This window comes from Bubalus kerabau, chromosome 1 (genome assembly GCF_029407905.1).
Source record: "Bubalus kerabau isolate K-KA32 ecotype Philippines breed swamp buffalo chromosome 1, PCC_UOA_SB_1v2, whole genome shotgun sequence".
NCBI lineage: Eukaryota > Metazoa > Chordata > Mammalia > Artiodactyla > Bovidae > Bubalus > Bubalus kerabau.
In genome coordinates, this window is record NC_073624.1 from 211880526 (window position 1) to 211908166 (window position 27641).

At 55.9% G+C, this 27641-nt stretch overlaps 1 protein-coding gene across 4 annotated transcripts; it reads right to left on the reverse strand.

Moving 5' to 3' along the window:
• Positions 1-3947: 3947 nt before the first annotated feature.
• Positions 3948-27150, reverse strand: MIER2 (MIER family member 2). 4 transcript variants are annotated; one of them, XM_055552572.1, is made up of 14 exons: positions 27090-27150; positions 19097-19187; positions 18375-18517; positions 15968-16093; positions 15489-15612; positions 14954-15045; positions 14628-14697; positions 8290-8441; positions 7984-8065; positions 7821-7915; positions 6572-6696; positions 6360-6493; positions 5251-5671; positions 3948-4863 (listed from the first exon to the last, which is right to left on the reverse strand). In XM_055552572.1, exons 1-14 carry the CDS (start codon positions 27096-27098, stop codon positions 4842-4844), a joined length of 1686 nt encoding a protein of 561 aa, XP_055408547.1. In that variant the 5' UTR covers positions 27099-27150; the 3' UTR covers positions 3948-4841. The 4 variants fall into 4 exon arrangements, with proteins under 4 accessions (XP_055408547.1, XP_055408535.1, XP_055408544.1 ...); XM_055552560.1 differs by adding an exon at positions 5046-5078 and having other exon boundaries at positions 6360-6696; XM_055552569.1 differs by having other exon boundaries at positions 6360-6696; positions 14954-15024.
• Positions 27151-27641: the final 491 nt, after the last annotated feature.

The window sequence follows — 27641 nt, forward strand, 5'->3', positions numbered from 1 at the left end:
CCCAGTTCATCTGTGGCTCCTCCATCCCTGGACAGACGGTGGGGTTGACATGGTGCCTCTGGGCCGAGTCCCCCGAACCCGGGAACGACTTTCCTTAAGCAGTTCAGCAGACTCCAGCACCACCACCACCCAGCCCCTACACACACACAGAATAACTCGGCCCACCCCCAGGACATGAGCAGGTTCTGCATGGAAACTAGACCTGGATTTTCCGTCTGCAGTGTGGCAGACAGTGGGAGGCACGTCCCAGCAACCCCCGCTTTCAACCGCACACCCAGGAGCTGGGGAAGGCACATCCTCAAAACGCAGCTCCCTCCCTCACCCCTGACTTCCTCCCAGGCGTCCTGAGGAATCAGATTACTCGCCCGCAGGGCTTCCCTAGGTCTGGGCGGAGGAGGGGCTGTCGCCAGGACCTGGTTCAGGTTGGGAGGTGGGGGAGCTCTCAAAGTCCTGGACTCCGGCTGACGCGCTCCTGCCCCAGTAAGTCTCTGCCTCTGCCCATTGGCTCCTCCGGCTGCACTCACACAGGGAGGGACGGCCCCGTCCGTCCGTCATTCATTCATTCATTCGTCAGTTCACTCATTCAAGCGGCGGAACTACCTGACAAAATACCTATGTAGGTGCCTGAGTCACACGTCACACGGACGATTTCCGGCATCTTTATTGGTCACTTTCCACATCAGCCTGGCTGCGATCGGGTGACTGGCCACCCCTCTCCCGTGGTCTTGACACTTTCAGTCAAGGGTAGGGAGGTGCAGCACGGTACTGGCATGGATGAAATGAGCACCTACTGTGTGCTGGAAGGGGCAGCCTGGGGGTGGGGCTATGGGGCTGGGCCCAAGAGTGGGAAGGAGCAGGAGGCCAGGTGGCTGGACAGAGGGCTGCCCTCCCTTCCCTGCTGACGTGGGCAGGGATGGGATCACAACGTGGTGAGAGCAGCACGGATTCGGGTCAGGGCTGAAATTAGGGCTAGCTGGGAAATCCGCCTTGGGCCAACGAGGCCGACCCTGAGGACAGAGCCCAAGCTGGGAGGCACTGATGTAACTGAGCCCCTAAAGACCTCACCTCCCCTCTTGCCTGGCAGTCAGGGCTGCTTTGCTGCACCTGAGGGACTAGGGGTTGGCTCAAGTGTTATGACGATGCAGTAAGAGGTGCCTGGGGGTGAGCGGAGAGGCTGGCATAAAGCAGGCGCCCCCCACCCAGTGCACCTCCATCCCTGCCCCTCTCTGCACTTCCCTTGGGGCTTAGACATAAGAGACCCGGGTTCGATCCCTGGGTCAGGAAGATCCCCTGGAGAAGGAAACGGCAACCCACTCCTGTATTCTTGCCTGGAAAAGTCGCAGAGTAGGACACGACTAAAGTGACTTAGCACTGCAGCACTGTTGCTCCCAGGACTCAGCACGACCATCCAGTCAGGAACTGGGTGACCTCCAGTTCAGCCCCAAGTCCACATCCAGGAGCTCAGGTCCCAGTGACATCGCCCCTCATGCAGGCCTCCTCCCTCTCCTGCTGTACGCTCAGTCTGCTTCTGCTGATCCCCAGCCTGGAGCTTTAGGAGGCCTGACGGACCAACCAGGCGCTCCACTGCTGCCTCAGAACCCAGATGAATCCATGAGCAACGACTGGCCCAGCAGCCTGAGCGAGAGCTCCACAGGATCAACACAGGCCCAGAGAACTGTCTCCACCTGCTCCTCAGAGTCTGACAGAAAGCAGGGCAGGTCACATACTCCCATGGCACCCCTCCAGGACCCCCACCCCCCACCAAGAAGCACACAGTGCAGACCTGGAAGCACTGGAAAGCCACCAACCCTGGCTCCTCCAGACAGGTGGTGACTGGTGAAGGAAAGTGGCACGGGCAGCAAGGGAGACTGAGAACCCCCTTTTAAAGATCCCACTACCATCCTGGGTCTCACCCCCTGGGGACAGCCCATGGGAGCAGACCTGAGTGCACTTCCCAGGAGCTCACACAGGCCTGGATCTGAGCCCAACACCACAGGAGGGACTGGGGGCAGCGTGCACGGGCAGTACCCCCAAGACATCTCCATACTCCAGCCACCACCGCCCACCCTCCCAACTTTACTGCCCAGGGATTGGGGGGAGGGGGAACAAGCCCCACCCGCTGGACCCCCAAGATGGAGGGGAGACACAGGCTCCAGAACCTCCTGGCTGGTGGTACAGGAGTAGGCTCTGCCAGATGCTGAGGCAAAGTGACAGCCCAGCACAACCTCAGGGTAACACCAGGGCATCTGTGGTACCAGGAACCTGGGCTTCCTGTCCTCACAGCAGCCCAGGATGAGGGCTGCTGGGTCTAACAAGTGTGTGCACAGGACTCGGGTGAAGCTGAATCCCAGGTGAACAAGTCACTTTTAATATAAGTATGTCCCAAACACTGTATGGGCTATACTTACCCTCAAGATTTGTTTACCTGATTCAAATCTAAGTGGGAATCCTGTACGTCATCTCAGAACCACAAACCAGGAAAATATGAGCTGTGGGGACAGCCCAGTCCCATTCTAGAGCCCAGGGTCCTGGGCCAAGGAGGACAAGGCCCTGGCCCAGAACTGTCCACGTGTAGCCACCTCGTCCATCCCACCCCCACTCCGGGAGCTGCTTGTGGGTCCAGCCTCTAGTGTGGCCTAGCTGATGGCCGGCTCCTTCAACAGAGTGGCTGGGACCAGGGTCGCCTCCTGGCATGTGCTCTGGGAAAGGCTCCCCCAAATTGAGCACCCACCTCCCCTTGTGTGGTTAGAAGGTAGGTCACAAAAGAGCTCCATTCCAGCTGTGAGGAGAAAACACTGCATGAACTAAAGAACAGTAGTAGTAGCAAAGGTACAGTGGCACTTCTGTCTGTGAGAAGCCCATCCTAGAGGCCAGCACAGGCATCTCCTAGCACTGGGACAGAGCAGGAAACCTGGGTGCAGGCAGTGATTCTGCCTGCGGGTCTGGGATAGACACCAGTGGACCTGCAGATGGGCAGGCAGGGCCAGCTCAACGTCAAGATGCCTAAAGCAGGGGCTTCCCTGGTGGCTCAGTGATAAAGAATCTGCCTGCCAACGCAGGGGACACTACTGAAGCCCATGTGCTAGAGAAAGCCCGTGCAGCAACGAAGACACAGCACAGCCAAAAACTGATTAACCAGTAAGAAATATACAACGTGTGTGTCAAAGGTGGGCCAGGCAGTGGCAGCAGCAGGAGGGCCAGGGAGCAAGCAGCACAGGGAGGACAGGACAATGCACAGTCTGAGGACAACCTGGGCTCTGCCAAGTAAGTGGGGACCCAGAAGCAGAGCCCAGAAGGGGCAGCAAAAATGCCTGACAAGCCAGCCGGGAAGCCCCATCCCCACCCTCCACCTCCCCACCAGGGTTGAAACGCACGGACCCTCAGGTCCTAGGAGCTCCACAGAGGATAGACACCAGGCACATCACATCCAAACGTACAGAAAACCACAGTTGGAAAGAAAAAGATGTTGTGTTTGGGAAATGACAAACTTCTCATAACAAACAAGACGAGCCAGGAATAAATGGGACATCAAGGATGCCATGAGAAGAAAAAGCCAACCTGTAATGTTACCATTGTTTCGTTGCAAAGTCATTTCCAACTCTTACACCAAGTTAAAAAAAAATAAGTGCTTGAGAAACAAAGGCGGGGTGAGGACTCTCAGCCATCAAAAGCCAAGAGAAACCGGTACAGTCTCCCTGCCCAGCCCGTCTGCCGCCTGGCACCCCCACTTCTCACCTGCTCCCACGGGCAGGTCCATCCCCATCAGGTGCCAGCTCAGAATTGCCTCCACTAACCTGACAGCCTCCCTTGCACCATCATCAAGACACAGAGCTTGCTCCCCACGACCACCAGGCCCCCAGGTCCCTGGAGCCAGACCAGCATGGGGTCCACCAAATGACTGGCACCTCCTGCCACCCACCCACCTGATCCACCACAAGGCACCCACAGGGCTTCAAACCAAGTTTAATAAATAAAACAGCAAGGGGGTCAAGGCAGTGTCACTTCACAGTGTGGTCCTTGGTGGGGCAAGGGAAGGTCGAGTCCAGCCCTGTGGATGGCTCGAGCCAAAGCCCCCCTGGTGACACGGGGTGGGAGCGCTGCCCTGCCCCTGGAGGACCCCACTCCCATTTGTAAACAGAAACATAAATAAAACAAGGCGGCTGGAGAGGAGAAGGTCCAGGACCCCAGCAGTCCTGCTGGGACCTCAACAAAAACACAACCTCCTTGGTCAGGGAAATGGGCTGGAGCCGGGCCCCCGGTGCAGCTCGGAAAGGGCCTCAGTGCCGAGGGGTGTGAGTCCCGTGTCCTCAGACCCACACCCGAGGCAGCCAAGGACCCAGGGGGTGGGGGTAGGGTGCGTAAAGTGCAGCTTTTCCTGAAGTGGAGAGCGGGCGGACAGCAGGGCAGGGCCAGCGTCGAGGTATATGGCTCTGCGCCCCACGGGGTTTGGCACCGAGTAGCAGCTGCCCCAAGCCTGGGCCAGGGCGGCCCATAGTCCAGCCAGGCGCAAGAGACGAGTGAGCAGAGTGCTGAGGGTGCCCGGCGGAGGCTGCTGGTGGTGCGGCATCCGGCCTGTCTCCCCTGTCCCTGGAGGGGCCTCTGCTGCTGGACAGGCCGGCCCTCCAGGCCCGGCCGGCTGATGGATCCCAGGGTGGGCGTGGAGCCTGGGTCACGTGGTGTGTGGCATGGGAGGGCCCCGCTCACCCTGGTCCTTGAAGAGTTCTGAGCAGAAGAGATGCCACCCAAGGCCCACAAAAAAAGGAGGGGTTGGGAAGACTGACAGGCAGGCCTCGCAGTGGCCCCAAGTCCAGTCCAGCTACACGCCCGCCTGTGGCCAGGGATCAACAGGTCATCACATTACAGCTGCAGGGGAGAGCGGGAGAGATGGGAGACATCAGTGCAGCCCCCAAGCACCAGGCCCACCCTACCTCCCGGAGACCCACCCCCACTGCCGACAGCCCCTCCCAAGGCAGCAAGGCCTGGCGCCCGGGGAGGGCTGGCGGCTCGCAGGGCCAGGAGCAGCCTGGCACTGGCCCCGTGTGTACCTTTTTGGATTTTGAACCGTACGAATGTATTACCTAGTCAGAAAGATAAATAAGCCAAATTTAAAGTAGAGAATAAAGCTAAAGAAACCAACAGCCTGCTCGGGGGCCACGCCTCCCTTGGGCCCTGGGGCAACCCCTCCCGCTGGCCTCAGCGTGGCCTGAGGTAGGGGCACAGCAGATGGGGGGTCTGGGGGGCCACACTCACTGTGACAGGGGCTCCGAGTGCAGCCCAGAGGCTGGGCATGCAGGGTGGGAGGCCAGGAAGGGGTTCACGTCCCCGATGCCGATGAGTCCAAACTCGGCCACCGACAAGGCCACTTGCGGAGGGCCCACGGTCTCCTCAGGCTCTCCATCTGTGTCCTCGTGGCTGGAGACGAGCGGCAGCTCCTCAGGCAGGGTCAAGTCCACAGCCAGCCTTGGGCTGGCACTGGGCTCTGGAGCGGCCGTGGCGGGCGGGAAGAAGGCCGGCTCAGCCAGGGCTGGGGGCCGCCGAGGCAACGGCAGCGCTGAGGGCTCGTCCAGTGGCGGCAACGAACGAGGCCCTGGCTCCAAGGATGGGGGTACGTCAAGGGCCTCCCCAGGCTCGCCAAGACTCCGGGACATGCTGCTGCCCATGCTCAGGGGCTCTGAGGGGGGAGAACGCAGCTGTGGCCAGGACCCCACGGTGCCCATGCCCAGCCCCGTCAAGTCAAGGGCAACGCAGCCATAGTCCGCAGGCCCAGAGGTCGTGATCACCTCAGGCGGTAACCTGTGTGGGCTCCAGCCTGCTGGGCCCAGCAAAGCCAAGGACCCTCCTCACAGAACGCTCACACAAACGTGTAAGACACACGAGGACACGAGGGACCTGACTTGTGGGAAGGACATGACCCTGTTCCTCAGGGTGGGCCAGGACACAGCAGGTTCAGAGAAGGTGAGGGGAATGCAGGCGCCTCACCAGGCACACCAGGGACCTGACCACACTCTGGAGCCAGGACAACGGAAGCCCTGCAGACCCAGAGACCAGGGTCCTTATCCCCTGTGGTCCCTTCACAACTGCACTAACCACCTGGGCCTCGTCCTGCTCCCACACAGCCCTGGGCCTGGATGCCAGAGGGAGCACAACAGCCCCCTGGGCTCCCACCCAGGGCCACAGACCACATGGGGCTCCCCCCACACGTGGACCCAGACCCCAAGGGCGCCTCATGTGTGAGATGCCCTATGAGACCATATGAGTGGAAGGACAGGGGCCCCAGACCCCTGCTCTTCAGTGTCCACTGGCCCAGGTTGGAGACCAGGGAGGAGGGGCCCCGAGGACAGGGCCTGCCCCCTACTCACCCACGTGCATCTGGGCCAAGCGGTCATGCTCAGGGCTCGGGCCGTGGGCAGCGGCAGGCAAGGGCAGGGGTGGCGATGAGCGGGGGCGGCCAGGGCCATCAGGGTCACTGCCCTCCAGGTCCTGGTCGGCATCCCTACGGGGAGAAGGGGTGAGGGCTGGGGCTGCCTCAGGCCCAGTGCCCTCCCAGCATCCATGGGCACCTGGCACACACGTGTTTCCTGACGGGCCGTACTTCCGGCGGCCTAGCCGTGTCTGCTGAGAGAAGTAGTCGTAGCGCTCGGACTTCTTCCACAGGTAATAGTACTCCACACACTCGCCCACTGACCGCGTGCGCACCTGCAGGGAGTGCCAGTCAACTCAGCCCAGCCCTACCTCCCCCACTGCCCAGACAGCAGGGAGGAGCAGACCCCAGAGCAGAGGCCGCAGATGGTGGCCCAGCTGCTGATGGGAGAACCCACTGCTGTGCCCAGAACACAGGACCTGACACCCATGCCCAGGAGGGCCTGGGACGAGGGATACAGAACACCCCTGACCCCCAGAAGCAAGACTGACTGGCTTCCTGGAGGCCACCATCATGGCTGACTAGAGACTCGTATGGGAGGAAGACCATGAACCCTAAGCCAAGTGCTCAGGAAGAGGGCTGGGGGGGCGGGGTGGCAGGTTTGGGGGAGGTGGGGTAGGAGTGGGCCCACACTGGGAGCTTCAGGAGCAGAAGCAGCCCCCATGGGAAGACAGTGGGCCTGGGTATGCTGGGCCTGGTTTCGGGCCCATCCCTGTCCACAATAGCCCCACATGGGCCCCACACCTACTCCAACCCTGTGGGGGAGACACTGAATCCCCAGCTGTGAGCATCCCATGGGGCAGGGAGGACCAGGCCTGCGAGCCCTAGGGGAGCAAGGTAACTGTCAGGGATGACGGGCTGGAGGAGGAGTCACGTGAGAACAAGAGGGAGAGTCAGGCCCCCAGACACGCCACAGGCACCCAGCCAGGCAGATGTCTGGGGCTGTGTGGGGAAGGCCAGGGTTGTGCCATAGGTCAGGGAGCCACAGGTGGGCAGCACCTGTGCAGGACACAGGGAGACCAGCAGTGGCCCAGGTCTGGATGAGAGGGATATGGGCTTGGGGAGGAGGACGACACAGGTGTGGGGAAGGGCACGTGGACCTGGGACCTGACAGCCACTCTGGCCACACCCCGTGGGTGCCATGGCAGGAGAACCTTATCCTTGGATAGAGTCAAAGTGGAAACCCTTAGTCCCCAGACAAGGGAATTGAGGGGGAGTGCAGGTAGGGTTGGAGTTGGGAAATCGGCAGTGAGCACGGATCCATCCCCAGACTGGAGCCTTTCCAGGGGAGCAGGCGGGAGGAAGCTAGAGCTGCCAGGAGCTTGGGGGGGTTCGTCTTGACCTCCTGCTGCAGGTGGAGCTCCCTGGCTGGGAGCCGTGGGCAGCAGGCAGGACTCACCTTGTTGGCCTGGATCAGGTGGAAGTTCTTGCCATGCACGCGGAAGCCATGCTCGAAGTTGCGACGCTCCTCCTCACTCCAGGCGCACAACCCGTCTGCAGGGGTGTGGGGCAGTCAGCAGCGGAGCAGGGGTTAGGGGGCCCCCAGGCAGACCAACGCTCACCTCGGATCACCTTCACGTTGAACCGCAGCCTCCGCAGGGCCTCCTCCGCATTGAAATTGCACTTCACCAGCTCGTACAGGGCCTGGGAGATGGAGGGTGGCAGCCACTGAGACCTCTGCCCGCTCACCTCAGGGGGCAAGGGGGTGGTCCACACTGCCACAAGGACGGGAAGATGGATGGGATGGGGGTGTCCACTCTACCATTTTCTGTCACTAGCGGTTTCCAAATGAATTCGTCCCAAGCACAGGACCATGTTGGCTCCCGCCCCTCTGGCCTGGCAGTCCCTCCGCCCCATGGGCAGCCCACCTGCTCACTGTCTTTCACGGCCTCTCCCTCCGGAAGATGAGACCCGGCCATCTCATGCCACCTCCGCTTCACCGCCCGGTACAGGAACTCCTCCACTTCCCTCTCGGGAAGGATGTTGGGGTCCCAGAGCAGCTGGTCTTCGTTCTCGTAGACTGTGCAGAAGGGGCAAGGTCACGTGTGGGCACGCAAGTCACCTCCTCTGACCACTTCCCAGGAAGCCAAGCAGGGCAGGCCAACTTTGCCCCTCCAGGGACAAGGGCCTGACTGGTGGCCTGGGCAGGGCCTCCACCTCTGTGCCCCTCAGGGCCAGCTCTGGGCACCAAGGTAGGAGCAGGGAGAGGCCAGTGGGGACTGAGTGGCCAGAAATCAGGGCCAGCTTCCCAGAGGAGGCAGCAACTAACCGGGGCTGGAAGGGGGACTTCTGACCCTAGCCCTGAGAAGGCAGCTGCAGAGCGAGCTCAGGGAGGGGAAAGGCGGGACCAAGGGAGGAACACTTGGAGCCCAGACTCAAGTTCGGTGAGACCTGGGTGAGAGCCTCGCTCAAGCCAGAGCCGCCCAGCCGCCAAAGCCCTCAAGTCAGCACCACACACCAGCCAGACTTCCCCTCAGGCTGCAGTCTGCATCCAGTGGGCAGCCCCTTGCTGGGCAAAGCACGTAGTAGAGAAGAGGCAGAGGGAGACCCCAGTGCCAGCACCTCTCAGTTATCCAGGGAAGAGCCCCTGGGACCAAAAACTAAACCACACACACAAGCCCAACACCCAGCACAGGGGCTGAAGACGGAACCCACTCCAGGCTAGACTCTCTCCTGTGGGGGACCAGCAACTCCACGGTTGATGCCCAGGGAACTGCAGCCACTTCTCTCCACCTCCAAAGTCAACCCAAGTCCCAGGCTGGACCAGGGGGGTCAGCCAGAGGGGAGAGCAGGCCGCTCCAGAGAAAAAGTGACACCTGCCACCATGGCTGTGTGTTGACCTGTTACAGCAGGGTGAGAGGAACCATGCAACCACACATAAGTTCACGGACAGTGAGACATCAGAGCTGACACGCAGGATTTCAAAATAACCGTGATCTATGAGGTAAGATAACAGCAGAAAAGAACAAAACAAATAGAAAGCTGCAAAATTTCAGCAGAGAACTGAAAGCCATTCAAAAGAATCACACAAGCATCCAAGGGCTGGAAAACACAGTGTGTAAGTTATGAATCACCAGGGAGCTTCAACAGCAGCAGATGACATGATCAGTGACATCACAAAGAATTTTGTTCAAATATATCAAACTGAAGCTTTAAGAGAACACAGTTCGAGAAGCGAGTGAGATGGACAAGCACCTGAGACAGAGGTAACTGAGCCACAAATCACAAGGACAAGGCCCTGGGCCAGCTCTGGAGAGAGGAGGGCAGGAAGCCCACGGCAACTCTGACCCACAGAGCCAGGAGCTCAGGGCACGCCACAGTCTGAACCCCAAGAAACAGGAGAAGGCAGAAGGGAAGTAAACAATCTCAATGGAAACAGACACAAAAAGACAGTGGAGTAAAGCTGGTCAAGTGTTGAAAGGATAAAGCCTGAAAACCTAGACTTCTGCACCCATGAAAATAGTCTTCAAAAATGAAAGTGAAATTAATATTTTTCAAAATTCATCCACAGCAAAACGGCACAAGGAGCACTGAAGAGAAAGTTCTCCACCTCCCGGCCACGGAGGCTGGAGAGATGGATCGCAGCATGTGGGCGCCGTGGGCAGAGATGCTCGCAGCTGCGACCTGCTGGTGCGAGCGAGGCTGGGGAAGAGGTGGGACAAGTCACATTGTCTGAAGCCCCTGAAGTAAAGGGGAACAGGGGCACATCCATGCAGAGCGAACCAGGGTAACCACTGCGAAAGTGACACAGACATTAAGACCAGAGTCCAAAGAGGACAAAACAACAGAATAAATTACCTGATGAATCAAAGACAGGACAAAATTAAGGAACAAAGAATAGAGGGAAGAGGCAGAAAACACACAGCACGATGGCAGACATGACCCCCTACTTGCAGAGGTTGCAGGATATAAGGACTGGACTCAACATGCGAACAGACAAAAATCAGATCCCAATATACTCCATTTACAAAACTACACTTTGTGCATAAGAAGGCAGAAAGGAATGTACTGTGTGAATACCAGACAGACAGACATCAAAGGAACATTCACAACACCGGCCACAGAGCCCAGCCCCCTGACCCCAGAGGACGGAAAATAGAGCACAGCCTTGGGCCTCAGAGAACTCCAGCTCAACATGAGCAATAGGAGGGAAACCAGAGAATCCGCAGCGCTCATGCTTCTAAACAACCAGAGTCAGAGAAGGTACCACAAGGGAAACTAGAGAACAACAGGGCGAAGCTAAAGAGAAGGAAGGAGGTAAAGATGGAAATAAAAGTCGACTACACAGAAATCAGATGACAGAGAGACATCAACAAACCAAAAATTAGCTGTCCCTTGTGAAGGGCAATAAAATTAATATAAACTCCAAAAACTCTGATCAAGAGAGAATACAAAACAAAAAATGCAAATTACCAGTATCAGAACCCCAAAAAAGAGACATTACTACAGGTCCTATACACGTTAAGAAAAGAATAAGAGAATATTATGAACTTTCTGCTGAAAAGTGGACAATTTAGGTGAAAGTGGTAAACTTCTCAGAAATATAACTTATCAACTTATATAAGTTGATACAACTTATACAACTTATACTTATATAAGTTGATACAACTTATACAACTTATATAAGTTGATACAACTTATACAACTTATATAAGTTGATACAACTTATACAACTTATATAAGTTGATACAACTTATACAACTTATATAAGTTGATACAACTTATACAACTTATATAAGTTGATACAACTTATATAAGTTGATACAACTTATACAACTTATATAAGTTGATACAACTTATACAACTTATATAAGTTGATACAACTTACACAACTTATATAAACTGAATTAATCATTCAGACTCTTCCACACACAAAAAAATCTAAACTGAACCCCAAGCCCACAGAACATCACCACAGAACCCTTCCAACATCTAAAGCAGCAGCAGTAATCGTCTTACACAGATTCCTCCAGGCAGTAGAAAAAGGCACTTCCCAACCATTTCCCAAAGACGCGTGACCCTGAAACCAGAGCCCCAAGAGGACAAAATGAACAGAAATGACAAGCCAGTGTCTCCACGGACACGCGTGCAAAACCCTGTATAAGGAAGGGGCTGACAACACGCACCAGCCTGTCTTGGGGGCAGCAGTGCTCGGTAGTGGCCAGCACAGCGTGGGGAGCATAGACCAAGGTTAGGGTCCCGCAGTTGTCAGGGTCTCACATGCCTCTGGTCAAAGCACGGGCTCAGCTCATGCACACAGCTCAAGCTGTTCACATGAGCTTCTGTTTAAAGACAGAAGACACCTCATTTCATACATGTTGTGGGCTCACTAACACCGAGTTCACAGCAAGAGCTCATACCTGGACAAAGCTCACCTCACACGCGTTTTCTCTGACAGGCACGCCTCAGCTCTCATGTGCTCAAGATCCCCAGGGGCAGCCAGCACCACACCTGGGGCCGCTTTAAACAGCAAAACGCGAAAACCACAGGGTTCAGTGGACGCAAGTGACAGATGAGAGCTGAACAGAGAAGGAAGCTTCCCTGGGTCAACCTTCCCGGGAACATGTGCCCTGGACAACTCAATGTTTCTACCCTCTGCACACGTCCGTACCCAAAAATGACCCTGAAAGCACTACAGGTGTTTATTCTGGGCCCACACGTTAACTTTAGCCATGGGGTAAATGCACAAATACAGAATCCACAAATAAAAAGGATCGACTGTACACACATGTATCATTATCATAAAAGACAGTATTTTGTGACTTGGTACAGTTTACTCCAGAATCCAAGGCTGGTTTAATGTCTGAAAATCTACCAATTCACTACATCGACAGAACAACAAAAAAATGACCACAGATGTAGAGGCAGAAGAAGTATCTGACAAAATTCACAGCAAAAATTGCCTGCTACTAAAATCAGAAAGAAACCTTCTTATCTAATAAATGTAATTCTATGGTTACACCAAGTGGGGAATGACTGAACATCTCCCCAAATCTGGGAACAAGACACAGATGTCCTCAGTCACCACTTCTTTTAACTTATGTTCTGGAGTCAGTGAAATGAGGCAAGAAAAAGAAATAAAACATACAAAGATCACAAAGAAAAAAGGTTATTATACACAAATGATATGACTGGTTACATTTAAAAATGCAGAAGAATCTACAAGCCATTAAAATTAGTAAGAGAATTTAGCCACGTCGCTGTGTACAAGTTTAAACTAAAAGAATCCAAACTGCATTTCTGCCAGCAAGAATCACAAGACTGCTACCCTTAAAACTCTGAAACTGATGAAATTAAAGAACACCTAAACAGAGAGGTCAGCCACACTCACAAACTCGAAGTGTCAGTATCATTAACATGTTGCTCCTCCCCAAATTAACCTAAAGAGCCAATGCAACCCTAATCAATCCCAGCAGGCACTTCTAGACCAAAGGATAAGCTAAACTGAAAACTTCTGTGCATGCACAAACAAGTTACAAAGCTGGAGGTTTCAGGGCATTTCAGACTTACTTCAGAGCTGCAACAATTAAGACAGAGTGGTCAGACAAAAGTTACAATGTTGGAGGTTTCACAGTATCTCAGACTTACTTCAGAGCTGCAACAATTAAAACAGAGTGGTCAGGATCCTGGGTCAGAAAAAAGAAAACAAGAAAAACCCCCAAAGCAGAGGGACCTTGCCAACACTGATCTCTGATAGAGGCACCCCTGTAATTCAGTGGGGGAACAATGGACATGTCCATGCGCAGGACTTGCCACGGGTTGGGTGTGGGGCAGTCAACTCTGACCCATACCTCCAACCCACACCACGTTAAAATTAAATTAGATCACAGACGCCAACGTAGAAGAGGGTCTGCAGACTCCTTAGCACACAAGCGAATTGTGGCTAAAATAAAGACAAGCTAGACTTCACTGAAATCAGACCCCACTGATGGGAGAACATGCCTGCAGTGCACACAGCCAGCCACCAACACACCCAGGACACTGCAAAGCAGGAGAGGAAGGCACTCCATTCAAAGGGGAAAGGCCTGGGCAGGCACCTGCAGGAGACACCGAGTGGGAGGGAAAAGCACTTAAAGCCACAGCAGGGCCCACTCCATACCCACCAAGACAGACCACCCAGGGCTGAGGAGGGCACAGAGCAACTGGAACTCCTGCACAACTGGCAGGGCCCATGGTGCCCACGGATGATGCCCCAGAAATGAGCGTGAGTGTCCATCAAGACGGCCACACCACAAACCACCAGAACACTGACTGGCTAGCGGAGGAGTCAACATAGGCGTGCACACAGGGGACCTGATGCCACAGCGCCCACAGTGCCCACAGTGTGGAGGGGTCCCTGCAGGGAGAGGCCAGCTCCCGGCCCAGGGATCAAGGGCAGGCCTGCGGTAGAGCACAGGCTCAGCTCGCGGCCTCCTCTGGGGAGAGGCCGTGTGCCAGCACATCCTGGGACCCGGCTCAGCCACAGCCTCCTGTCTCCCATCCTTCACCCAAACTGCCTATGAGGAACAAGCACATCCCACCAGCCCACATCCAAATTCAGGCCCTGGAAGGCATTCCCCTCTTTACCAAGGGTCCCCGACTTCCTCGTCTATCCCATCCCCCAATCCCAGCTGCCGAATCGTCTCAAAAAAGCCTCTGAGCTCAGAGTGCCGGCCCAGGGCATGCGGGCGCCCTGGGGCAAAGAAAAACAGATCCTAGTCAACAGGTACCTGCCTTCACATCCCGACCTCAGCACCTGTACACAGAAGCGATGATTTCTACCTCAAAGAATGGAGGCCCAGCTCCACATTCCAGTGGGATCAACAGACAGACAGACATCAAGTCAGATGGTGAGTGCCCTCAGGAACAGGGCAGAGCAGAAAAACACAGGTCTCTGGCAGGCATGCGGGAAGAGCCCCGGATGAGATGAGGGACTGACCTGTGGGCAACGTGGGAAGAGCCCACACACCCAAGAGAACAAGTGCAGCAGCCCTGGGCAGGGGCTCGGGGTAACTTCAGGGCCCACAGCCAGCCAGCAGGGAGGGGCAGCTACCTTCCAGAGCACCCTGCAGGTCAGCTGTCCTAGGTGGGCACCTGAGCTGGGCCGGGACTCTCAGGCTTGCTCAGAGGATCTGGGAACCGACTCTGGCTGGACACCAAAGTCTTTCCTGAAGGACTGGGTGACATTTCACCTACTCCCTGCCCCCCAGCTCCCAAGCCCACTTACTCTTCTCACCATGCCTGTTCGAGTGCAGGTTGCTGAGGTCAGCTTGGAACTGAGGCCCAACCATGATTTCCTGCAAAGGCAAAGGCCCAGGAGGGTCAGGGTGGACAGTGGTGTTGATGGGGGCTGCAGGCCACTGCCCAGAGCCAGGACTGGCTGAATCTGCCTGTCTGCTCTGAGGCCAAGCCTAGGAGTGTACAGGTATGTGAGCAACAGTGTGTCTGGCATAGCCAGTCCTATGGTGGGGTGGAGGGAGTGGGGGAGCCCCCGGACAGGACCAGGGCCACAGCACTCAGGCTCGAGTCCACTCCAGTGTCAGAGTTGCTCACCTTCTTACACTTGTTGGCAGGAAGCGGGTCCTCCTCAGCGTCTGATGAGCTGGAGGAGCCAGGCTCCTTGTCTGCATCAGCCAGGAAGCAGGCTTCAGAAAGAGGAGCAGTGAGGCACGTGCCCTCTGCCAACAGACCCTGGCAGACCCCAGGCCCCCACCCCATTCTCCAGCCACCTGACCCCCAAGCATGCCCCTCCTGAGAGGCGGTGGTCCCAGGCCCCAGCCAGGGGATGAGGCGAGAGGGCACAGAAGCAGGGTCCATTAGGGGCTCTGCTGCGGTCCTAAACCCACTGAGGGCCGGAAACTCGACACCTCCTGCTACAGTGCACCATCGGCCGGGTCACGGCCCGAGATCCCCTGCACTTAACAGACATTCAGCCACAAGAACCAACATGCTCCCCCCTCGCATAAACCCAGGTCACCAGCCTCCGCACAGGGATGGTGCCCAGAGCGGCTCCAGGAAGAGCAGGCACCCCAGGGGCCCCGAGGTCTGAGCCCCCAGCAGCTCAGGGGCAGAAGCGGGGGTCACCTACATCCACTCTGACTAGGGAAAAGGTCGGAGGCCTCGTGAGAGGTCACAGATGGGGTGAGATCATCGGCTGAGGACTGTGTTTCTTCCTCTTCTTCCCCTGAAAGCAAATCCTTCGCTATTTGGTCCTTTTAACAAGAAAGTAAAGAACATTTTTGTACTTTTTTTTTTACAATCTCAAATAACACTAATAATAATAGCATGGTGGTGCCAGTGTGGATGAGCCGCCCTGTAGGAGCACCTGGGACTGCTCTCCCCAGTCCCCGGGGCTGCCAGCCGGGGAGGGGATGTGCCTCTGCCTGAGAACTAGGACAGTCAGAACCCCTCCCCTCTGACCCCACCAAGACCTGCTCGGGACCCGGTGTCTCTCCCTCCCAGGGCCCTCCCCTTGGCCACACAGACCCTGGGTGGGCGGCGCGCACTTCCTGACCACACCCCTACCTGTCCAGGGCCCTCCTGCCCAGCCCAGAAGCCTCCTCTCACCTTGTCTAGGGTCATGTCGGGCAGGTGGGCTGCGGTATCGCTGCCCTCGCTCTCCCGCTCCGAGATGGGGTCCGAGGTCTCGTAGCCGTACAAGGCCAATAGCTCGTCAAGGGGCATGTCGCTGCTCTGTGGGGGCAGGGCTATGTCAGGGGCACTGTGCTGGGGGCTCTGCTCTCCTGCCCTTGAGCCCATCAGCCCCACGACCAGTCCCAGTGGTGCACTCCAAACAGACCCCAAGTCCAGCCCTCATCTACTGACTCCTTTCAGTCCCCCAGAGGACATCTCAGTCTTGGACCAAGGGAGCAGCTCCTTCGAGAGAAACCACTGACTGCTTGTCGCCAGAGTAAACCTTGGCACAAACGCTTTCAAGCAGAATATCCCAATTTTGGAAAACTTGGATCGGACAGCATGAAAATAATAAACCCCAATGCCCACTGTAAGGCTAGAAAGGGAATATAAAACGCAGGTGTTTCAGCTTTTGCTTTGGATATTATTATACGTTCTTTCTTTTTCTTAATCAGTGAATGAAAATTGTATCTGAAGAAAAAGATGTTTTTGGCTGCACCATGTGCCTTGCAAATCTCACTTCCCCAATCAGGGACTGAACCCTGTGTTCCAGTGAGAACACGGAGTCCTGACTGCCCAGCCCTCCAGTGAGAACATAGAGTCCTGACCACCCGACCACCAGGGAGCTCCCCTGAGGAAATTAGATAAGGTATTCAGCTAAAGAATAGCTGACTTTTTTTTTCGGTTACTTTTGAGAAGTTTTGAATTCAAGTTGAACTCTTTAAAACTGTTTTCTCCTTTTTGAACAGAAGACATGTTTTGGTTTTAAGACCAAATTAGTACTAAGTGGCGGAGAAGGCAATGGCACCCCACTCCAGTACTCTTGCCTGGAAAATCCCATGGAAGGAGGAGCCTGGAAGGCTGCAGTCCATGGGGTCGCTGAGGATCAGACACAACTGAAGGACTTCACTTTCACTTTTCATTGTCATGCATTGGAGAAGGAAATGGCAACCCACTCCAGTGCTCTTGTCTGGAGAATCCCAGGGATGGGGGAGCCTGGTGGGCTGCCGTCTATGGGGTCGCACAGAGTCGAACACGACTGAAGTGACATAGCAGCAGCAGCAGCAGTACTAAGTGGTACACGGCACCAAGCTAAATAAATGTCCAGTGACTACTCTTTGGTCCCAGTACTTGAAATACATCTGGTGAGGTCACTGTTGACCTTTAACAAACTGAGGTCTTTGTGCCCCACCTCCAAGCTGACATGATGAAGCCCCATTATGACTGGAGAAGTCCACACACCTCAGCTAGAGAGTAGCACCCGCTTGCTGCAACTAGAGAAAGCCTGTGCACAGCAACAAAGGCCCAACACAGCCAAAAATTAATTAATGAATTAAGGCTACAGGACAGGGCCCTGACCCAGGAGGCCAGTGTTCTCACAAGAGACCAGAGAGCTTGCCCTCACCCTGGAGACGCCGCACAAGAAGCCACATCTGCAGCCGAGCAGCGCCCTGCAGACATGCCAGGCCAGCCTTTGTCTGGGGCTTCCAGGCCCCAAACAGCACAAAAATAAACCTGCTGTTTAAAGCATCCCATTCTGTGGGGCTGACACACGTGTGCTCTCTAGATTTTACATGGCGGACTCTGTGCACACGCACAGGACTTACACATCATGGAACCAGCACCCAGCCAGCATCTCATCCATACAGAAGGTGACGAGATCACACATGAGTCAGGACCACTCTGGGGTCAGGGCTGCCAGGGTCAGGGCCACCCCAGGGTCAGGACCATTCCAAGGTCAAGACCAGTGGACCCTAACACAAGGACAGAGTTCATCGGATATGGCCACAGGGTCCAGCCCATGAGGCTGCCACCTGCCGCACTCTGCTGCAGCATCAGAGAGCACCCACAACTATGTCAACAGACTGGTAAAAACTCCTGCCTTTTCCATGAACAGATCTGTGAGAGGCAAGACTCACTCTCTAACCTCAGAGACAGACCACAACAGACTGACATCTGCCTAAAGACAGCATTTCACAGAGATTTACAGAAATGTAAAACTATTTCACTCTTTTCCTTATTTTTTTGGTTTGGAAAACAGTTATATTTTCTCAAAAATGTGTTCTTTCTACTTACAATGGGTTTGCTGCATCACCTACATAAACAAAGCTCCTTGAGATCATCGATAATTGTTAACACAAAAGGGGGGTTCTGGAGTCAAAAAGCTGGAGAACAGTGGGCTCACTCTCCAGGCCGGCTGGTCTGGAGCCCAGCGCCCCAAGAAGGCAGGACCGGCTGGTGCGGCCAGGCCTCTGCTGACAGAGCCAGGTGGGCTCGGAGACCGAGCGGACACACGGAGCAGCTGCGAGGTCGCTGATGCCCTGTCTGCATTGCTGGGTACCTGGGAGACGAAGTCCTTCTCCAGCTCCTCCTCCGGCTTCTCTGAGCCCCGTGCTGCACCCTCGTGCTCCTCCCGGACACCGTAGTTCTGCGACAGGATCTCCGCCAAGTGGAACTGATGGTCCGCAGAGCCCATGGACACCACTGTGGGGGACAGCAACCCGGTGAGCTCTGCGCCTGTCCCAAACCTCGTGCTACGACTGAGACCATGGGGTAGAGAAGCCCACGGGCCCTGGGGCTGTGTGGGTGTATGCACATATGTGTATGTCCACACAGCCACCCAACAAATGCCCCACCCTCCTCTGGTCCCAGCCCAGTAGCTGGGGGACTTGACCAGATCTGGAGCCTCCCCCAAAGACCCAGGATGTGCTCACTGCTGTATCTCCATGCTGCTCCTCAGTACAGTGACTTGTAAAGAAACAACAAAGGACACAGCCAGGTCTCACTCCACCCCAGCAGGGAATAAATAGTGAAGGTCTCCATGTGGGTCCCAAGAGTAACAGGAGGGGCTGGAGCCTCCGGAAGCCGGACAGGAGGGGCCGGTGGCCAGTTTGGGGAGGCACAGGGCCCCCAGACAGTGCCCACCCAGCACCCTCCCTCCTGCAGCCCCCGCCCCCAGCTTGGGGGCGGACCTGGCCAAGAGGGAGGTCCTGACCACCAGCTGGCTTGCCCTTGCCCCCACCGAGGCCCTGGTGATCCAGGGAGGGGTGGGGGGTTAGGTACCTGCTGTGGTCTGCAAGTTGGGCTCCCCAGGGCACAGACTGTGAGGCAGGCAGGAGGCCGCACCAGGGCTCTGCCTCTCCAGTGAGGAGGCCTGTGGAGGAGAGGAGCAGGGTTAAGGCCTGCAGGCGGCCAGATGGCCTGGCCATGGTCAGAGCTGACCCCCAGGGTATATCAGGGCCACAGGAGTGACCTCCACTGGCTGGGGGTGGGGGCACAGTGGGCCAGACTTTCAGTCATGGTTGGAGTCCAAGTGCCCAGGCAGAGATTCTCAGAAGGCACAGGGCTGCCACCACCAAGTTCAGACCCTCCTCCAGGTGGGACTAGCACCTGTGGGCACCACGAGGAGCCTGGATCAGCCAGCCACCAGCAGCTGATCATGGCCAGGACAGTGTCAGGTGAGCCAGGCCCACACACAGCCCAGCCAACACCTGCAGCCTGGTGCTGACACCACAGCCACAAAAAGGGCCCAGCCTTCGAAACGTCATGTTCAAAACGCAAAGAGCCGCCACAGAGAAATCGGGAAATTCTTCCAAACATAAACAGTTACCAAATGACCCAGCAACTAACTCTACTCCTAGGTACACACCCCAAAGAACCAAAAACATATGTCCATACCAGAAGGTATACACATGTGCCCACAGAAGGGTGACTCACAACAGCCCAAAGGTGTAAACGCCCTAATGCCCAACAACAGGTGAATGAATAAAGAAGACATGGTCCATCCTATGAGGAAATATTCCTCAGCCGTGAAAAGGGGAGAAACCCTGATACTCGCTACCACGTGGACAGATCCTGAGAACAATATGCTCAGGGAGAGAAGCAGACACAGAAGGACACACAGGATGTGACTCCACTAATGACAAACGTCCAGAACAGTCCGATCCGCAGACACAGAGCGGGTTCCTGGTGGTCAGGGGCTGGGGAAGGAGCAACTGTTGATGGGGGTGGGCTTCTGTTGGGGTGGTAAGGGTGAAGGTTTCAAAACTTTGTTAACATACTAAAAACCACCAAATTCAATACTTTAGATGGGGATATTATGAAGGACATAAATTATACCTCAAATTTTTAGAACTACATTAAAAAAACAAAACAGTACAACAGCTACCATTATCACGACATTCAAAAGCTTATTAAGAACAAGAAAACTAGACCAATAACTTTTATAAACAGAACCACAGTATCCCCCCAAAAAAACACGAGCAAATTGAATTCAGCAACATGCAGAGAACACTACACAGTGACAAAGAGTGGCTCAGCACATGGACACAACACACAGGTGACGCCCAACGCAACAACCGACCACAGCACAGACCAGACACACACCCACGGCATCATCTCAACAGACGCCCAGACACAGCACCTGACCAAGCCCAGCACCCCTTCATGATGGAAACGCTGAATACACGAGGTCTGCGAGGGAACTTCCACCCAACCCCAGCCACTGCCGCCTCCCCAAGACCAGGGCACTGCCTACACAATGCCGTCCTGGAGGTTCCAGAAGGCAGGAAAGTGAAATGAAAGGAATCCAAGTTGGAAAAACACATCATGACCTGGGACAAAGAAGATACTGAAGAATCCACTGAAGAAACTGAAACCAGTAAAGGAGTTCAGCAAGGCTGCAGGACATAAGATAAGCCACAGAAACTTTACTCATATGCAGTAGCAACAAATAATCTAAAAAGAAAACAAGGAAGACAATTCCATTTACAACAGCACCAGAAAGAATAAAATACTTAGAGATAAAAGGAGCAAAAGAAGTTCAAAACTAATACTCTGAAAAGTGCAAAGAATGTTGAAAGAAACTAAATATCTACATAAAATGGAAAAACACTATATTCCTAGCTCAAGACTTACAACTGCCAAGATGTCGACGTTCCTCAACTCATCTAGAGGTTCAATGACAGGCCTATGAGAACCCCAACTGGCCTCTACACAGAAACTGTCCCAAAAATCACAAGAAAACTCAGGGACCCTGAATAGCCAGAACAATCGAGGGGAGACAATGTTTCCTGACCTCAAAAGTACTGCAAAGCTACAGTAATGGAAACAGTGTGGTGTTGACATAAGGCAAGATATTCAGACCAAATTAACAAAACTGAGGATTCAGAAGTAAACCACATATTTACAGGCAAGCAAATTTTTTAAAGGGTGACAGAAAAACTCAACATGTAATAAACAGTCTTTTCAACAAATTGTGCTGGGATGCCTGGCTATCCACACACAGAATAATAAAGTTCAAGTCCTCTCCCACACCACACAAAAATTCACTCAAAATGGATCAAAGACCTTGAGCATAAGAGCTAACACTATCAAACTCTTAGAAGAAACCAAGGCAATGAGTCTTTCTCACCAGGCAACGGTTTCTTAGGTAAGACACAAAAAACAACAACAACAAAAAAAACAGATAAACTGTATTTCATCAAAATTAAAACTCTCTGTGCTTCAAACAGCAGCATCATGAAAGTGCAAAGGTGACCCACAGACCAGTAAAAGATACATGCAAATCACGCAGCTCTAAAACTGGACTTGTATCTAGAATACATAAAGAATTCCTACAGATCATCAAGAAAAAGGAAACCGGATTTTTAAACAGGCAAAGCCTCCAAAGAGCTACACACTCGGCCAATCGGTACATGGAAACAAGGCTCGATGTCAGGAGGGCAAGTGAGCACACTGAGATCAGGAGAATACATGACACCTGTGTGGGGACGTGGCCCCTGGGAGGGGACCTGCAGTGGACAGCGCAAGGAGCACACCGGGGGTTGGGGGAGCCCCGACACACTGCCCTGGTGCAGCGTCAAGCGTGGAAGCCAGCGGGAAAGCAGACCGACCACCTGTGCGCAGGGGCGGAGCACACACAGCCTAATGACCAGCCCTTCAGCCCTCTACCCAGGAGGCACCACCTGTGAAGGTCAAGGCCTTCCCTCTGCACTGACCACCCTGCTGTTCACACCCTCCAGGGGACTCCTCACGGGGTTCTCCCGCGTGACACACACCACCTGCCTAACAAGCTGCTGTTTCTCTCTTGTGAACCTGCCCTTAGCCTGAACCACGGGGCCCCAGCCGGGACCCAGGGGGGCAGAGGGAAAAGTCAAGCCTCTCCTCCCTGACAACACCCAAGAGAAGCGGAAATGCTCATCCACTCTAAGACCTGTTCACAAGTGTTCTCAGCAGTCTGACTCACAATAGCCAAAGGAGGAAAGAACCCAGAGAGACATCACGTGGAATATCACTCAGCCCTGAAAAGTAGAGAAGCCCTGACACTCTTACTACATGGATGGACCCTGAGAACACGATGGTCAGTGAGGGAAGCAGACACAGAAGGACACACAGGGTGTGATTCCATTGATGGGAAACGTCCAGAATAGGATGATCCACAGACACAGGGAGTGGGTTCCTGGTTGTCTGGGGCTGGCGGGGAGAAGAAAGATGACTAAGGAGTACATGGTTTCTTCTGGGCTGGTGAAAATGTTCTAAAATTGGTGATGCCTGCACAACTGACTATACGAAGAACCACTGAATTGGACACATTAAAATGAGTGAACTGTAAAGTAAATGAACGACATATACCTCGGTAAAGCTGTTTACAAAAAAAAAGATTAAAATAGTTAACAAACTAAACTTTAAATTTTAGAAAAAAGTTTAGTAAGAATTTCCATGCTGATTTCCTGAGTCAAGAGGTTGCGTAATCATTTTCTTCATTAGAGAAATATGGGACTGAAATCTCTGAAAGGTCAAGTCACTCAGTAAAGCTCACACAGCATGTAAATGGTACAACTACAAGTGCAAACTCCAGCTCTGCAACTCAGAAACGCTTAACAGAACTGTCACGCTTCTTGGGAGCATAAACAAAAGTACACAAATGGTCAGTAAAGCCACAGAGAGCCAGGAGGCAGAGCAAGCCGGAGCCCTGGAAACACCAAGGTGAGGAGAAGTCTGATGCTTGCCAGGAGACCGGCTCAGTTCTCTGGGAGGAAGTATAGGGGACCCCCAAGAGCTTGGCCAGGAGCACCCCAAGTTCTAAGAGGAAGTATACAGGGGGAATACCCCAAGCGCTCTCTCAGGAGCATACCAAGTTCTATGAGGAAGTATACGGGGCACCCCAAGTGTTCGGTGGGAGTACCCCAAGTTCTAAGAGGGAGGAGGTGCCCAGGGGCACCCCAAGTGCTCTGCCAGGAGCACCCCGAGTTCTAAGAGGGAGTCCTCCCACACAGGCCGCTTTAAGAAGGTAAGCCCCCCCAACTTGGGGCAGGAGGTAACAACACAGGGAGTGAGGGAGCAGCCTGGACATAGCACCCGAGTGGCACCCTCGCCCCCCTCCAGGAAGGGGCCAGCAGCATGCAGGCCACAGGCCACCTGCAGGTGCCAGCCCAGAGATGTTCCTTCTGGGCAAGGCCCGAGCATGAGGACAGCAGCAGACAGTCGGAGAAGGGCTCGGCCCAGCACCCCCTCCACCTTGGGGTCTGCCCTGGGGCACTGGCAGGGGAGCCTGGACAGCAGCAGGGGGAACAGGGGCCAGAGGACAGGGGGAAGGCTGGGTCTGCTCAGCCTCCCCCCAGGCCTAGATCCCCAGGCTCACCTCAGGCAGCTCTGAGAGCATCACAGTTGCCCCAAAACCAACTTTCAAGCCAGGCCCATGTGCAGCAGTGGGTTCCCAGCATCCTGTCCACCTTACCCTCCCCCCACCCCATTCAGAGCACTCTGGAGCCCATGGCCCCTGTTTTGCAAAGGTGGGAAAAGGAAACAGATGAGGAGCTGGCTAAGGGCATTCCAAGTTAAAAATGTTAATAAAGAAGAAAAAAGGGGGGAGAATCAGGGTTAGAAAGAAGGAAAGACAGCACTGTGGGAACAAAGAACAAGCCCAGGGCGGGGAGCTGCCTTGCCCTGCGGCCCAGATGGGAGGGAGGGGGCTCAGTCAGGAGGGAGGAGGGGCTCTGCCCTGCCTTCGGTGGAGGCTCAAATAGGGTAGGAGCTCAGACAGGACAGAGGCACAGCTGGAAGGGTCAGAGCAGTGTCTGGGTCCAGCTCACCCACAGAAACATCGGGGTCCATCCTCCACCTGGCGAACCAGGCACCCCACCCACAGGCTCTTCCTCCAAGCATGGGACACCCACATGCCTTCCTTCCAGAGGGGAGTCCTACACCCCCTCCCTGTGCAATGGCTGGGCCTGGGACTCTGGTGGGAGGGATCCACGTGACCCCCAAGTCTAGGCTGTGAAAGACAGTGTAATTTCCACCAGCCGCCATGCTGTGAGGAAGCACAAGCCTCAAGGGCAGGCCACGCTAGCGTTGCAGCCACACATGGGCAGCTCAGCCCAGCCACCAACCAGCCATAACCATGGGCGGGACCAGCCAGACCTCCAAGCTGGGACAGGTAGTTAAGCAGCACTGGCTGCTTTGAGAAACTGACTGCAGAGGTGGCTCATCACACAGCAGCAGTTAGCCAGAACCCCCGGCCCCCAGCAGGTGTGTGGTCCCACTGGGCCGCCCAGCACCTCACTGCTGACTGACAGACAGCCCATGCAGCACCTGCTCTGGGCTGGGGCGCAGGAGGCCCCAGGGGCACAGCAATCAGCAAACAGGTTCTGCCTGCCAGTCTCGGCAAGCCACCCGCCTAGTTGGGGACACTGGCCAACAGCAGAGATGCAGGGTACTGAGGGGAGAAAACAGGGTGGAGGCCCCGCAGCAGGGGTGAAGGAGGCCTGCATGGCTGACTCCACAGAGGCCAGCAGGGCAGCGGACACCACTGCACAGCCAGGCCCCCACAGGTGCAGATGCCACAGGGAGACAGGAACCCGGGGTGGAGAAGGTGCAGGGGGTCCTCAGAGAACAAGGCCACTGGGCTGAGGTTCACAGGGAAAAGACACACTTTACCCTAAGGACAACAAAAAGCCGTGTTTTAAGCACAAGATACGGACAGTAGACTCAGCTTTTTAAAGATTAAGTTGGGATCCGTGAGCAAAACAGAAGCACCCCACCTTCTCTCAGGGTGCTGATGGCTACCTTGGTGATGAGAAAAATCAGCACTCACTGCTTGGTCAGAAATCACCATTTGTATTGGATCAAGACAGGAACTGCACAAGGCTCAGCCTCTCTGTGCAAGCACGGAGCCAAGATCTTGTGGGACCTCAACTCAGAGACTGGCTCAAGGCGGCGCAGAGTGAAAGGCTCCAGAAACAGGGGCAGCCTCCCGGGCAAAGGCCAGCCGTGCCCACCACCACTGGCATTTGCATACCTTCTGTCTCTCATTGCCAGGCCCTCAGGGCCTCCCACTGAATTGGCTTTCTTTTTAAGAAACCAGCTCCAATTCACCCCAAACTGGACACCTGGAAGCCCTGACAGAGCAGCGTCAACAGCCAAACCACGCACCACTCAGGGCAGGTTGGCTGGGGAGTCTGTTCCACCCACCTGTCACACCGGGCTACCTGCCTGGCCAAGACTGCTGGCCCCTGAGGCAGACCCACACATGGACAGCCACGCCCCTGCTGGGCTGTCAGGAGACCTGGCTTCTACCTCCATTCCACAAGTACAGCCACTGCCAAGGAGGCTTGTTTCCCAAAATGCCCTCTAAGGAAAGAGAACTACTCTGGAAGGGCCCTTTGGGTCCAGCCACCCGCATATAAGACAGGAATGGGCTGGGGAGGTCTGGCCTTACACTGGTATGCCCACACCCTCTTTGGCACAAACGCAGGGCCTCTTGCTGCCCCTGCGAAAGTCACTGGTGGGAGAGAATGGCCAGTTCCACCCTCCACAACACCCACCCACTCAGCGCCAAGACATACAGCCCAACGTGGCTCCCGGATCAGGCCGAGCATCCCAGGACCCGGGCGGGTGTCTGCTCCTCTCTGGGCCTGGGCAGCCTCACCCACTGCGTGAGAATCACTTGCTGAGTCCAGGGACCTGCCTAGAGTCCCCACACTAACCGTCTGCGCTAAGAGTCAAGTCTGCTGAGTCCCTAGCAGATGCGTTATTCATTTCATCCTCTCTAGAGCCCTAAAAGGTGAGAGCAGGTTCGCACTGCTTTATCCAACATTCCAAAAAGCCCTCAAAGTGAAAGTTTTTCATCCCTGGTTCGACCCGCCACGAAGCTACCGGGTGTCTGGATCTCGACGATCCCAGCTGAGTTTGCTCAAGCATCACAGCCCGGAACCCCACAGATCCTCAAATCCGAAACACTCTGAACTCCAACATCGGTCCGGCCCCAGGGATTCGGGGTCTTGGGCCCGCTTTGCGGACAGAGAGAGGAGGCTCCGCGAAGCAACTTCAAGCCGCGGAAAAAGCAGCCCTCCGGGCCGGGCTGGCCCCAGGTGGGAGCTCGAGTCCTGCGCGGGGTCCCGGGATCCGGCGGGAGCGCGACTCCGCGGGACCAGCGCCGGGGGGTGGGGAGTGGGTAGGGTTAGAGGGAGCAAGATTCCGCGAGGTCAGCGCCGGGGGGTGGGGGCTGGGTAGGGTCAGGGGGCTGGGGGCCGGAGGGGGCACGACTCTGCAGGGGGAGAGCCGCGGGATCGGGGGTGGGTAGGGTCAGGGGGCTGAGGGCCGGATGGGGCACGACTCTGCAGGGAGAGCGCCACGGGGAGGGGCTTCAGCGCCGCTGGTGGGGTCAGCGGGCGGAGGTCCTGTGAGGCAGGGTCCGGTGGGAAAGCGCGCTCCGCGAAGTTGGCAGACGCGGGGCGGGCGCCGGGGGCGGGGGGCGGGGGGCGGGAAACTGCGGGCGCGCGCCCCCTCCCCGCCACCCCCGCTCCACCCCGCGCCCCCGACCCCCGCGCCGCACATGCGCACTGCCGCCCGCGATGTGGCACCGGGAGGGGGGGACCCGGGCCGGGGGCGACTGCCGATGGAGCCCCAAGCCCCTCGGGCTCCGACGGGAGCCGTATTGCGTCCCGGCTCCGAGTCCCGGCCCGGGGCCTTGGCGCCCGGGGCCCCAACGCGGCCCGGCCAGGAGGCGGGGGCGCGGGCCGGGGCGGGGGCCGGCTCCCCCGGCCCGCTCACTCACCTCCGCCATGGCCGTGTGTGCGCGGGAGGCGGCGGCCGCGCCGGGATCCCCGGATGCGGGGCCACGCGCTCATTGGCTGAAGCGCCGGGGCGGGCGGGGGGGCGCCTGGGCGGGGTCGGGGGCGGGGCCGGGGCGGGGCGCGAGCCGGCGCGTAGTAGGTGCGCGGTCTGGGATGCGCGGGTTTCCATAGACCTTGGCCTCGGCTTGGAAGGTGGGGGCACCCTGGATGGAAGTGCCGACTCCTGATAAGCAGAGCTTAAGCGCGGGTCCCCAGTCCTCTTTCCAAGCCATAGTGCCCCCCCCACAGTGTTACAGCTGAGGATCCCGAGCTCCGGAGAGACAACCCCCACCCCTTAAAAGGACTTAAGTCTGGGCAGCGTGGTTCTAGAACTTTCCGCACGTTTGCACCAGTGACGACGGATCTCACTGGGGGCTTGGAACCCGAGTGCCCAGTGTCAGCAGGGGAGGTGGAGCCCAGCCGGTCCGCTGGCTCTGGACCTGTTGTTGTCATGAGTTGTATCTAATCGATGAAACATGATGGGCCTGCACTGA